The sequence below is a fragment of the Acipenser ruthenus genome, chromosome 10 (assembly GCF_902713425.1).
Source record: "Acipenser ruthenus chromosome 10, fAciRut3.2 maternal haplotype, whole genome shotgun sequence".
NCBI lineage: Eukaryota > Metazoa > Chordata > Actinopteri > Acipenseriformes > Acipenseridae > Acipenser > Acipenser ruthenus.
In genome coordinates, this window is record NC_081198.1 from 36,575,388 (window position 1) to 36,588,937 (window position 13,550).

The window sequence follows — 13,550 nt, forward strand, 5'->3', positions numbered from 1 at the left end:
ATCCCCCAGACTTATGCCTTCTAGAAACTGGAGGTCATACCACATTTTAATAAAGAAACACTGAACTGCGAAATGCCCCACCCAGCCCATTCCAGACGGTTGCCACGCTGAGCTGCCAAGGAGGTAACGCAAATAAGCTGATCCCTGGAGCTAGCATTACTCTTCAGCCATCACCACAGGGCCAATAGCAAATCCACATTACATGGAGGAAAAGCGATGAAGGCTCATTATTACAGTGAAGCTAAGTCTCGGTTGGTCCCCAACACTATTATCTAATTTTATCTTGGTGAAAGCCAAGTCCAATATCTGCATTATACTCTCATATAATAAAAATCAGTAACAATGAAGACTTTTTGTATTTACTGTATTATTGTTTATTTGTATTTTGGACTTGTGGTAAAAAAAATAAAAATAGAAAACATTGTATTGTAACTGAAAGCTAATTAAGCATTTAATTATCTAGAAGCAACACATTTTGACAGCTAAATGATTGATTTGAAACCACGGGGTGCCAATACCAAAGAGTTACACAGTATAGGCGTTTTCAATTACGGGCTTATAGAATGTCAACATGAGAGTTTGGTAATGCAGAGGCAAGCTGTGCTAATAGCACAGAGAAATAGCACAGGTCCTAACCGCCACTAAGTTTTTGGTTTGAATCCAACCCTTCGCTGTATGCAAGGACTCTTATCCCTCCAGTCGTGTTGTGAATTTGGCTACATCTGTCATACTGCCTCAAAACATGTTTGTGTACATAATCAGTCCGAGAAAATACCAAACATGGCCACATTCTGGTTGTCTGTGTTTATGTTCATGACCCCAAGTTTGGAAAAAAGTCCTACAATGTCATGATGAAAAAATTATAATTAAAATGTTTAGTAATAGGACCAAGTTAGTGGTTTATTTATCGCTTTCAAACGTTCAACGGTGCTAACATTGCACAGATGCAGAAGCTTTGTAAATTTGGCATGTACTTAAAAGATTCTAACTGTGTGTATTAAATGTATCTGTTTCTCCCAAGCAAGATATGTTTCATTTTGTTTTGTCTTGTGATGTCCAATAGAGTTTGGCAGAAACTGTACATTTTTTTCTTAAATATATTTTTCCGTCTGGAATGGAACTTGGACATCTTGATCCACAGCAATAAATTACACCATAAAAGTCATCATACAAACAGTACAAGAATACAGAGGGGATCTGTCTCTCTGTTGAAAACAGTCCAGGTTTTCCAGAGACTCAAAGCCTAGTTTACTTGCTTTAAGTATTCAATAGAGTGAATTAGTTGGTTTTCTTGTTTCCAAAGGCCTTTTTTTCTTCTTTTTTGTTTTGTTGAGTTTTGTTGTTTTGTACCGGCAAGTCTCCTCATCCCCAATATGTTTTGCTCAATCAGACCACCCACTCCCAACACTGAAACTGCAGTCCCAGTGCTTTCAAATGCAGGAGATTCCAAATCAGTATTCTCAGTCGATTTGAACCAGAACAAGACAGACTGCTCAAAAGAACGAGTGTTGTTACAGGATGGCCCATGGCTTCCCTCTTTCTTAATTCTGACAGAACGTAACTACTGCACATCGTTTTAAATAACCTGTCCTTCCTCAGGTCTGCGCTAAACAATTTCACCCGTCACTGGAACAAGGCTAGATATGAATTGACCTACATTTCCCTGGACGACACATTTAATGACCTGAGCAGATTTGGAAACGCCCAAAACATGTTTTTAATGACTTGTACAGACACATAACGGACAGAGATGGCAGGAGCCTCTGACATGGCAAGTCTCAGATGGTCCTAGGCAGTAAAAGTGCAGCCTGACACAATAATGTGCCCGTCCAGGTCCATCTGAGATTTGCACAGTATAATTCAGACATTAATGTGTGTTTACCACTGTTTACCCTTCTGTGTAGTGCTATGCATCTAAACAATTACCAGGGCACGGTCACTCTGAAGTTTTACCTCCCATGCATATACTGTGTTTTTGCCATGGCTTATCATAGTCAACTATTTTTTACCAAACCATATTTCTCAGTTAGTTACACACATTAACTATGCACAGGAATAAAACAGAAATCCATGTGTTTTCTTTATACTGGTACTGATAATATGTCATAGGAAACGCATATGAACAAAAGTTAATACATTCCTTAAATATGGACTATTTGTAAACTACATAGGACAACACACCGCTCAGGTGACACATAGATGTTTGGATTTTATGGATATACTTACAGGTACATTAACTACATGTAGTTACACTGTATTTATTAATATTTACTACATGCACTTGTCACACAAGTGTGAGGATGGAATGCCATACATTAACTACATGTATTTACAAAGTTATTTTCCTGATCATGTAATTTTGCTGTAAGTAAATGTATTAAATTATGTAGTATAAATTAAATAACAAAGGTGCAAGTACAGTGTAGCTACAGTGTAGTTATTGTACTTGTATTTTGAAGTGGATCTGATTTTATTTAAGAATTATTTTGCTTTTTAAACCTATTATTTTGTTCATAGCTATTATACATACATTGCTTGTTGCTGTACCAAAGACTTTTTGTATGAAGGTTCAAAGCTTACTAAAAGTGTTCAGTCCAGAAAGGGTTACCAGATTGTTCTTACACATTTAGGCTACCCTACCTTGTATGCACATCTTCATACACAAACCTCTAAGCAGTGCCTGACCTGTGTTCTGGATGACATTGTTGTGTTTAATGCTATCATTTTCTGCCCTCTGCTGGCCAGAAATATAAAGCAGGGGAAATACATGCCAAACTGCAGACAGAAGTAACTAGCAAAAATGAACAGCTGTATCAAGTTTCAGTTGTAAGGTATGTAACTATGTGTAACAGGGTGAGGTGCCCTGTACATTGTTTTGTTTATCTCCCCCTCCGCCCCTGTGCAGATTGTTTTGTGTTGGTTTATTTTTATGTCGGCGAAGCGTCGTTTGTTTTGTTATTGTTTTGTTTAGAACGGCATAGCCGATTGTTTTGTTTAGTGTGGATGGGTAGCCCCATCCACAACACAATTAATAAACCCATGCAGATTGTGGCCGAGGGGTAATAGGATGATTACCAATTAGTTAAACCCCTCGGCCATGATATAAAAAGCCTGCAGCTCTCGGCACTGGGGGTGGGTGTTAGAGAGGAGAGAGCGAGCAGAGAGACGGCTATTGAAAAGAGAAACAGCGATTGAAAAGAGAAACGAAACTTAAATAATATAGGAACAGTGAAGGCAATCTGCCCAGCCTGACCTGTGTTGTATTATTATTTATTTCTGTGTTCGAGATTTGTTTTGTTTAAACCTTTTATTTTGCTCTGCGAGCACAGTGTGTTTTTGTTTAAATATTTTATTTATTTTTGTATTTGTTAATAAAAACGGCAGCCAGCCGATTCTTCACTTTACCTGCAGTACTCTCTGGTGTCGTATTTTTTCCCTTCCTGCTTCTGCCGTGACGTCAGACCACTCGTCCAGCCTGTCACACTATGACAGACATATGATGAATTATAGTCACCCTAGGGATGTTTGCCATCCGGGCATATGTACATTTGTAAACTGTTGAGTTATGAAGCCTAGGGATGAAAGTTTTTTTTTTTTTTTTTGGCCCTTCAAAATTTACGAAAATAAATTGGAATATTTGAATGGACATTATCAATATGTTTTTGTGATGTTTGTGTCTTTATTATTTACAATGTAGTTAATGTGTAAAGCTTTTTCCAAGATATAGGTAAGTACACAATTGTATCAGAAAAGGGTTAGGGTTAGTACACATGTATTTACTACATAATTACTATGTAAACACACAGTGGTTAGAGACCATGATAGTGCACAGTTTCATTACTTGAGTCATACTTTTCTCCTCTGTATCCATGAACTGTTCAAGTGACTATAGTTCTGTAAATTTATTTTATAATGGATGTTGAGAGACCTAATAAGCACAGCTCTCCATGAACGGTCATATAGTATTCTTAATGTGGAACATGTATAATGTATTTCAACCTAAATTAAACAGCTGAATCTGGTACTTTCCTTAGATCAGGCACTAAATCTGCTTAGCAACACAGTGTTGTTGTTGTTGTATACTGTTGGATTTTATGAATGCAAAAAGATTTCAAAATGAGATTGGGAAGAAAGAAAAAAAAAAATCATATTCCCATTCACCACTCAAGTCTTGTTTTGAAGACTGAAATCCAACACCCATCTGCCTAATACTGCCTTGAATTGCACTTCAAGACGGTTATTAAACTATCACTATATTTAATGAACCATTGATTGAGTAAACATAATCTAGATTACATCACATGATCCATTAAATGGAGAATTAACATTGAAAGATGGCAACAGTACCCCCGTTCGCCAATAGTCCACATATCATTCCTGGCGTACACATCGAAAACAGATTCCATAGAGTTATTTAAATGGTGTTGTGCAAAAAGTGTTTCTGGCATTTTTACAGGCAAGTCAACTGGCATTAGATGCATTGAAAAATGCTTCAAGGAGAAACATAAACTGCTGCATGAGTTTAAACTGAAGTCTCAGTGCCAAACTTTTTCTAAAAATAAAAGGTTATAACAAACCTATATAGACTCTGCTATAGCCATAATGGTCCGTTCCATTACAACCCACACCTCAGATTCTCTGACCTGCTGGCAATATCTTTCTAACACAGCTTTCTGTGTTATTACTTCGAAAGTGTGATTTGCTGCAGTAGCATTGATGCTTTAAATCTGTCATGTATTTTATGAGGGACCGTTTGGAGCAAGAAAATCAATGTCATTGCTCATTTTAGATGTTAGTGGAAACATCCTCAGTGCAATGAAATCAGACTAGGAAAAAGGGGGAAGTCAGCACATCCCAGTGGTCTTCAAAGCTGTGCCAGTGGTCAACATTGCACCCTCGAAACGCATCGTAATTTACCAAACCAAAAATAAAAAACTTAGATATTTAATTTAGGAGCTTGGGAGTAGTCTGCTGCAGTTTCTTATTCGTTTTGGAATTGTAAATAGTGTCTAATGACAGTTTGGTTATTTATTGCAATGCCTGGCAATGTCTTTAAGATCAATCAGAGGAGAGAGAGAGAGAGAGAGAGAGAGAGAGAGAGAGAGAGAGAGAGAGAGAGAGAGAGAGAGAGAGAGAGAGAGAGAGAGAGAGAGAACCATGTGTTGAAATCAATGAATCAATTGATTGTTAAAGATTGGGGTTAGGACCAACGGAGCCAAACTACTCAATTTTTTTAACATGCAATCAATATGGCAGGCCATTTGGAGAAAAGCAGCACACGTTGCCAATGCTCATGGTATTGACATTGAATTAAGACTTTAGCCACAATGTTTGTGTCTTATAGTTTTGTCTCTTGTGCTATCCCAGCTCTAAAGATAGAATACTTTAGCCAGATCAGCACTTTTCACAAGCACACAAAATTCTCACAAACAAAAATAGAGAAGAAATTTTTTTTCGAAATCTATGAAGTTCAGGACGAAAAGCGAAAGATTTGTCCTTGTCCCAAAGCTGATTTGTGACTATGGAGAATGCCTCCTTTGCTAATTGTCATCAGAAAAGGGGAGAACTGAATTGAAAACAGCTTGGCCATTGTGTCACAGACGCAGGGAACCCACATTTGCGTGTGAAAAGAGAGGGAGGGAGGAAGGGGGGCACCACTCTGACTCTGAATTGAAAAAGCTGCAGATTTAGCCTGGGTCAAAGACCAACACCCACTTCTTTGCAGTGGCAGTTTAATATGCTCAGATAAACCCAAGCAGTCTGGCTGTATGAAAGGGGATTTAGTGGCCTTGTTCTCCTGTGCTGCATCCCTTCAAAATATCTGATTTATTAAACATGAAAGATAGACATTTGCCTTGGGAAGCTAGTTTAGTGGTTAGAGACATGGATATGAGCCAGGAGTCGCTGGCTTTGAATTTAAGACACTGGCTGTCACTGTGTAATGCTGTGTTAGGCAATGACAACCTTAAGCTAAATCTACAATATCTAAAACAAGGACCTTGCTGGAAGTCAAATTCTGTCTTTTAAACAAACAAAATACAATGTCCGTACTGTTATGAAAAATATACTTAGAAACGGTATTTGGTTTGCTACCGTGTCAGGCTTGAAGAAGTTATTATTTATAAACTCCCACTGCTGCAAGTGATAGTGTTTGCCAAGTGTTCTGTTGTGACAGAACAACACAAGAAACTTGCCTAACATACTAATAGTTCTCCTTATCTTTATTGCCACTGCGGTCACTTTATCATGACATTTGATGTAATAACTGGGAAAACATACTTTGTCACAGCAATGTCTAATATATAAAATACAGGACATTTTAAAAGGCAGAGAGTCTGATTGAATCTAGTAAAACCAGACTCAAGAGAGTCGACACCTGCAGCTTAGATCTGAGAATCATCGAAATAGAACATTGAAAAACGAACCTGGTTTGTAGTTTGGCAGTTCAGTAACTTCAGGCCAGGTTTCCTCAGTAGGAACCCCTAATACCTACAGATGAGAAACACAACACTCAATTAAGATCCAGCACAGGCAGTTTCTTTATATTAAACTGTGTATTCATTTTTAAAATGCAAACTTCTCAAATCCACCTTTATACTATGAGGGGACCTTGAAAGTTTGTATATTAAAAAAAAAAAAGAACAACTTTAACTTTTTTCATTTCCGGACCAATGTAGCTAGCATTCCTCAGCTTCACCTGTAGGGACCACCATTTTAGGGGATGAGTCCTGTCTTTCTGAGACCACCTGCTGATATGCCGAGCACCAATGTGCTGAATTTTGCTGGTTTTGTTATGCGGACAACTCTCCAGTGAGTGGCTAAGTTCAGACCACATATGTGCTTAAGGTTTGAAACCATGATAATAATACAGAGTATTTCTTTATTACTTTGAGCAAACCTTTGCAGAATCATAATCCGACTACAGCATCGTCAGAATGTGTTGCACAACGGTCTTTATACGACAGCAAACCTATATGGTACCATGGTAATGCAGTAGATTACCAGTGTGCATTGCTACACATTATTGTGATGCCAGTGAAATGTCAAATTATGAAGTCACTACTGCTGTACCCTTCACCAATTGCATATTCTCTACATTCGGTATGACTTGTGCTTAATTGAGCCCTTACAAAACAAACCATTGCATTGCCAAAGCTGGATTCAATCCCAGACCATCAGAGGTGAAAGCCCCACTACAGTATGTCAACACACACTGTCCTGACTCCCGCTGATGTGCCTCTACTGCAGAGGTTCCCAAACTGGGGTCTGGGCACCCCTGTGGTCCAAAGAGGTGATTTTGACCATCGATATAGATTAACTAGTTACTGCAGTACAGTTTTTCTCTCTTGTTTGCAATTAGCTTTTTCAGTTGGGGGATTTGGGGCTCTCTATTTAAAATAATTTTAACAAAATTAAACAAAAGTGGACCTCTGCTTCTCTGTGCTCCCTGACAGGCTGCTAACAAAGGTACTCCCTACACTGGAATTGAGCCAGCGAGACAGCGAAGTGAACAGCCTCCTCCATGTCAATTCAATTAGACTCCTAGTCTGTCCATTATGGGTTTGGTGTTCGTCAAAGGGAAGGCTGTTTGCTAGAGTTTTCAATTTAGGGGTTAGGACAACTAGACCTCAGGGATTTGACCCACCTGGGCAGTCTTTAATAAAACTATAGGAAACACTTCAAAGTGCAGGTACATTAACAAGATGTATTTACTTTCACTGTAGTTACCTTCCACATGTACTGCGTAATGTACAGTATCCAACTCTATACTATACTGGACTATATGGCACCCACTTGTTCCAGTTCTTGCATCAGCTTGTACCTGCACTGAACTGCTCCATACCTTGGCGCATTCAACTACTGCTCCTAACTAGAACTGTATCTTGTATTTGATTTTACTCTTATAGGTACCCATACGTATATGTATTTGCTCTTATTGGGAAATCATTCTCATCCATTTATCATACTTACTACATGTTCTTACTGGACTTTACTCATATAAGCATATAGTTACTATAAGTTATAACTGCTCTTACTTATACCTTACTGTATTCTTTATTTTGCTCTTACTTAAATTTGATCTTATTGAACTTTCATAACTGCTCTTATCTGTATTATGATATTTTGTAATGTGGTATTTTATAATGTGATAACTTGTAATGTGATATTTTATAATGCGATACTTTGCACTGTGATATTTTGTAACAACTAAGTCACCATGGATAAGGGTGTCTGCTAAGAAATAAATAATAATAATAATAATAATAATAATAATCTGTAAGTGCAGTCACTGTACTTGTACAAACAATATATACTGTTTGTTCAATAACAGTTTTGTTTTTTATTTTAAAAAAATGATGCATTGGTTAAAAAATAAAAATAAAAGCTTTGATAAATAATGTTCCATTGGGTCAGATTTTTTTGTGCATTTTTATTTGCACCATTATTTTGTGACAGAAAAATTACTGAAAAACAACTACAGCAACAACAGCAACACCATTATGTAATATATGCCTATCAAGGCAAGCCATGCTCTGACATGAGACCCATTACCAATACTGCACCTGCATCACCCCAGCCTCTGCTCATCACAAGGAAAGAGTGGGTGTATATATATTAAGAGGACAGTAAGTATGTTTAGTAAGAGGCAAGGCTGTTTGTTAATATATTATAATAACCTAAAGAAAGCTATATGCAACACGGCGAGATGATTTAGATACAGTCTTTTTATCTTTGTAACTTTGTTTTAAAATCTAATTTGGTGGGTTTTGATACAGTAAAGATGTGTGTTCAATATAACTCATTAGGCTGAGGATTTCTCATGGCTTTTCAGGGACTGTCCAGTGCAGGATTTCTGGATGCCAACCCCTCTACTGTCTCATGGCCTGTATGCATATTACATTTACATTGACATTCACTTGCTGACATCTTGAGGGTGTGCCAGAAATCCCCAGATCAGTATCTAGGACTGGTTTTGCTATACAACCTCATATAAAAGCCATCAAATACAGCCGTACAAGGAATTAATAGTAAGTAATCATTAATTTAAAAAAAAAAGCTAATTAATTATTAGTTAATTATGAAACAATACTGTATATACAAAATTAGTTTATTATAAAGAAAATCTTAAAATAACTAGGATGGATAGATTTACCAACCTAAGTTTCTTTTCATTTTTTATTTTTTCTGGTTTTATAACATTAACCATTTTCCCCTTTTACAATGAAAAAAGCTAATTAACAACCTGAATAAATCTTACCAAATGTTGTGTAGTTTAAACACCTATTTGAAATGGATACTGTATAGAGGTAGAGGCAAATCCTTTGAAGTCGCTTAGTGCCCATAGTATGCCAGATCTTTGCATAATATTAATCAGACAATGCATGCTTTGCCACATCACAGTCCCATGTCTGGGAGAGCCTATTGATCAGCTTTTTCACTTACTGCCCAGATCTTCTGCAGTTGTTCAACGATATCTGTGACACCAGGGAAAGCCGGGGATCCTTCTAGCATCTCGATAAATATACAGCCCACGCCCCTGGGAATGCAATGACAAAAAAGATTGAAACTGAAAAATGATATACAAAGTGATTCTGAAGAACAACTAGAATAGACAAACATCTTACCATTCAACTAAAGAGCCAGCTCTGTAGTCGAGATGTAAGTACAGGTTTTATGCTGATGTCAGCATTATGAACTCATCAGCCGCTAAGAGGAGATTCATTACATTCTCCTCCTGCTTAATCAAATCTCATCCTCGATCGGAAACACAAGTGTGTGTCCACCTTGGCTCAGGGAGGGAGTTTCAATGTCAGGGCTGTAACCATGACCACTCGCTATCCCTAAGGAATCGGAGCGACTTTACAGAACCAGAATACATGCTATAGCTTATAATAATGCAAAGAACACAGACATTTAAATACCTGTTGCAACCGCAGGGGTCTGTATTTTTTCCCATAGGGCACCACTGTAATTAATTTGGCTTTTCAGCCCATTGAATTGAATGCAAAGGTTCAAAGACAAATGCCTTACCATTCAATAAAGAGCAAGTCGAGAGGTAAGTAAGTACATGTCTTCTGCTGATGTCAGAATTATTAACTCATCAGCCGCTAACAGGAGTCATTACAATATGACTGGATGACAGTGGTGGTGTACACAGCTATACCCTGCCTGTGTCTCTTTGAGATTGTTTGAAGGATGGAGTGCAGGGGCTCTCACCACATGTCCAGTCCGGTGGAGTAGTCCGTGGCTCCTAGAAGAACATCAGGGGGCCGGTACCACAGCGTCACCACCTCTGAGGAGTAGGTTTGACTGGGGATAGACTTGGCCCGGGCCAGACCTGCCAAACAACAAATCGTTACAATGGAGGGCTCGCTATATTTTAACATTACTTGATTTAGAGGTTATGGGTCATTTCATTTTTAACATTTTACTCTTGTGCAAAGGTTTCTCGGTAGAAAAAAAAAACATGTTTGAAACCAAGAAACCTTGATAGTTAATTACTTGCTCCAGTTATTTTTTGTTCAAACTTTGCAATGAAGCAGAGCTTAAAAGTAAATGTGGTGGCTGGTTTCTGGTCCTGAACTCACCAAAATCTGCGAGCTTGAGCTCCCCTAGGTAGCTGATCAGCAGGTTCTGCGGTTTGAGGTCTCGGTGCAGAATCCTCTGGCGGTGGATATATGACAGACCCCTCAGCAACTGAAACACTAAGACCTGTGAGAGAGACATAAAGACTATGAGTCACTTCACATGACCCACTCCTTGCTAAGCACCGATTATTTGTAATACAAGATCATATTGTGCACAACCATGTGTCATGTTTGCTATTTAACCTAACAGTGTTCCAGACTGGATATGTCATAGGTTGTATTTAATTAAGCCCCAGTGATTGGGTTATATGGAAACACTTTTAGAGTGATTGACGTTTCTAGGAATTAATTAACCTGGAATTATCAACGATAACCAAAAAAATGCCAGTCATTTCCAATTTCCAAATTCCTACGTTCGATTTTTACATGTGGTACTAATTTTCATATTTTTCTAATACCTTGCATTTGCTGTTAAAAGTGCTGTCAATTAGACATTTTTTAGAAATCTGCTTTGTGATTTTGTAGTTGCACATGCTTGTACTATGCCCAACCATGGTTAACTGTGTTATGTACCATGCACTGACTCCTCTGTGATTTACCACAGTATACCATATTGAACTTCTGATGGGAAACAGTAATCTCAAACATGCAAGGGAGGCAGTTGAGAAAATGTCCAGAATAGAGTCATATTTGTAACTGTTGCTGTCTCACTCGGTCAGAAAGTTAACGTTAAAGGTAGGGTCTTACTGTGACCTTTCCTTACACTTGGGATTCTCTAGACAAGTTAAAGGCAGATTTAGAGACTACTGATAATAACTCCTTATTGGAGCAACAGAACCACTGAGAATGATAGCAAACACAAGGAGGACAATGTACTTTAACTCTAAAATGCCAAAGAGGTATCGTCACTCTCTCAGTCTGAGTGTATATTACATATACAATAACTGTTACCTTAACATTGTATGAATGTAGGCCCCCAGGGTGCTGAATCATATACTGTGCTAGATCAGTTTGCTAGAGAGAGAGAGAGAGAGAGGGGGGGGGGCATGTTGACAAGAACAAGCTGTTAACACATAATGTACAGTGGACTCAGGGGCTTTTAACATTGCCCAATGTTATATCTGTTGTTTTTTTTTATAATTCAATCTTGGGAGTGATGACCCAGGCTTAAGATCCAGTTTTTACTGCTGCGGTATACAGTATATTTATATACAGGTATTTGTTCCTTTCAAAACTGCACTTGTGAGACCTATATAGTGAATAGAAGTGCATGACAGGTAGGATTTATGAAATTCATTTCTGAACTTTAACTCCCTTTAATCTGCAATTTTGAGTGGAGTTGTGCTTCTTAGACCTCTATACAGGCCTGCTGTGCCATGGGGTGGAAGGGTCGTTCGCCATTAATCAACAGATGCAGATGTTTATATTTGGTTTCCACAGATTGCTGTGTAACATTTCTTCCTTTGTCTGGGGCCCGTTGCAGTTAGGTACCATACCACCGGAGAGTGATATGGTGAGACCAGAAATATATGCTCTCCAACCAGTATTGGGAAAGATTAATGTATGCAGAACGACTCTGCAAAAAATATATTGATATCCATAAATAGATATAACTATTTGATTTAGTAAGTGCTGCGGTACTCCAAATAGTTTGTAAGCGTGGCAAATAATGATCTACACATAACCAATAATAGAGAACCATACAGAACAACCCTACTGTTATAATAGGAATGTCAGGACAAATGTTGAACCAGGAATGGTATAACTCACCACATACTCAAAAACGAATGTCAGGGTCTCTCGTGTGTGAATGATGTCATGGAGAAGGACGATGTTGGCATGTTTCAGGCCTTTCAGCAATGAGGCTGAAATTTCATAATAAAAACTGATTGTTAGGCAATAGAACAAAACCATGGTAAGAAGTCAGTTAGTAGAATGATCTCAAAATCAGAAGACTTCCCAGTTAATGTGTTATCTCCCAGAGTAAAGCAGCTAAACACCAAGCAAAATAGCTTTAGTTGGTAGTCTAGTTGTCATTGGAGCAGGTTGCTGCAAGTATGGGTGAGCCACATCATCTCCCAGCAGCTATAAGCACGTCTATTGCAATTGCTTTGTCTCCTAGTGATTATGTATCCCATGCCAACAGCATCTAGGAAACAATGTTGGCGGGAAAATCCTTGTCACACCATAATCAATTCGCAAACCAGTCATTATTCATTAATTAGCTAACTGATGAATGTATTATCTAACTCATCACTGTAACATATTCATTCATAAACTGAGGATGTTGTCTAGTTGCAAAGCAATAGAAAAATGGTTCTCAATCTGGGGCCCAGGCCTCTAGGGGATCCACTGAGATTGGGGCGGTCCTCAGAAAAGTTAAAAAGAAATCATTTTTAATAAAAAAAAAAAAAAAAAAAAACAAGTCATAAAATATCATCTGTATGTAATGTTTGAATAGTGATATTGCACTGTTTACGGTATATACTGAAGATGTATTCAGTGTTCATTATCTTTATAGTGGAATACAGCCCCTAATACTTCCACAGATTTTTAATGTTTTGGTGTGACTGCATTGTTTTGCATGATTTGCCTTTTCCTCAGTTTTACAGCTTCTGTATTCAGACTTGCAGTAGAGGACTAAAACAACAAATGAAGTTGTGTAAAAGGGCCCTACCTTCTCTAATAGCTGTGAATGGCACTCCTTCTTCTGTCTTCATCCTAATCACTTTTAAAGCAACAAGGTGTCCATTTATCCTACAATCAATCCATAAATAAAAGCATCACTGCGACTGAATCTGTGCTCAGACAGTCTGGATTTAATTAATCATGCCCTTGCCTGACTTCCTTAATTATTTGTAGCGCAAGTAGGGCTTTTTGATATTTCAGCTGTTAAACTTTGCCACAGTGCCACAGTACAGATTAGCTTGTTTGGAAGTCTTAAATTATCAGCACCATGGC

General features: G+C 38.0%; 1 protein-coding gene across 2 annotated transcripts in view; it reads right to left on the reverse strand.

Moving 5' to 3' along the window:
* LOC117404386 (cyclin-dependent kinase 15-like) overlaps nucleotides 1-13,550 on the reverse strand; it is a 43,650-nt gene that overhangs the window by 20,233 nt on the left and 9,867 nt on the right. For both annotated transcript variants that reach the window (XM_059032133.1, XM_059032132.1), the window contains exons 5-11: nucleotides 13,267-13,346; nucleotides 12,360-12,454; nucleotides 11,541-11,603; nucleotides 10,590-10,713; nucleotides 10,219-10,339; nucleotides 9,445-9,538; nucleotides 6,426-6,489 (exon numbers count right to left, since the gene is read on the reverse strand). In XM_059032133.1, coding sequence (XP_058888116.1) covers nucleotides 6,426-6,489; nucleotides 9,445-9,538; nucleotides 10,219-10,339; nucleotides 10,590-10,713; nucleotides 11,541-11,603; nucleotides 12,360-12,454; nucleotides 13,267-13,346 — 641 coding nt within the window. The remainder of the gene's footprint in view (nucleotides 1-6,425; nucleotides 6,490-9,444; nucleotides 9,539-10,218; nucleotides 10,340-10,589; nucleotides 10,714-11,540; nucleotides 11,604-12,359; nucleotides 12,455-13,266; nucleotides 13,347-13,550) is intronic.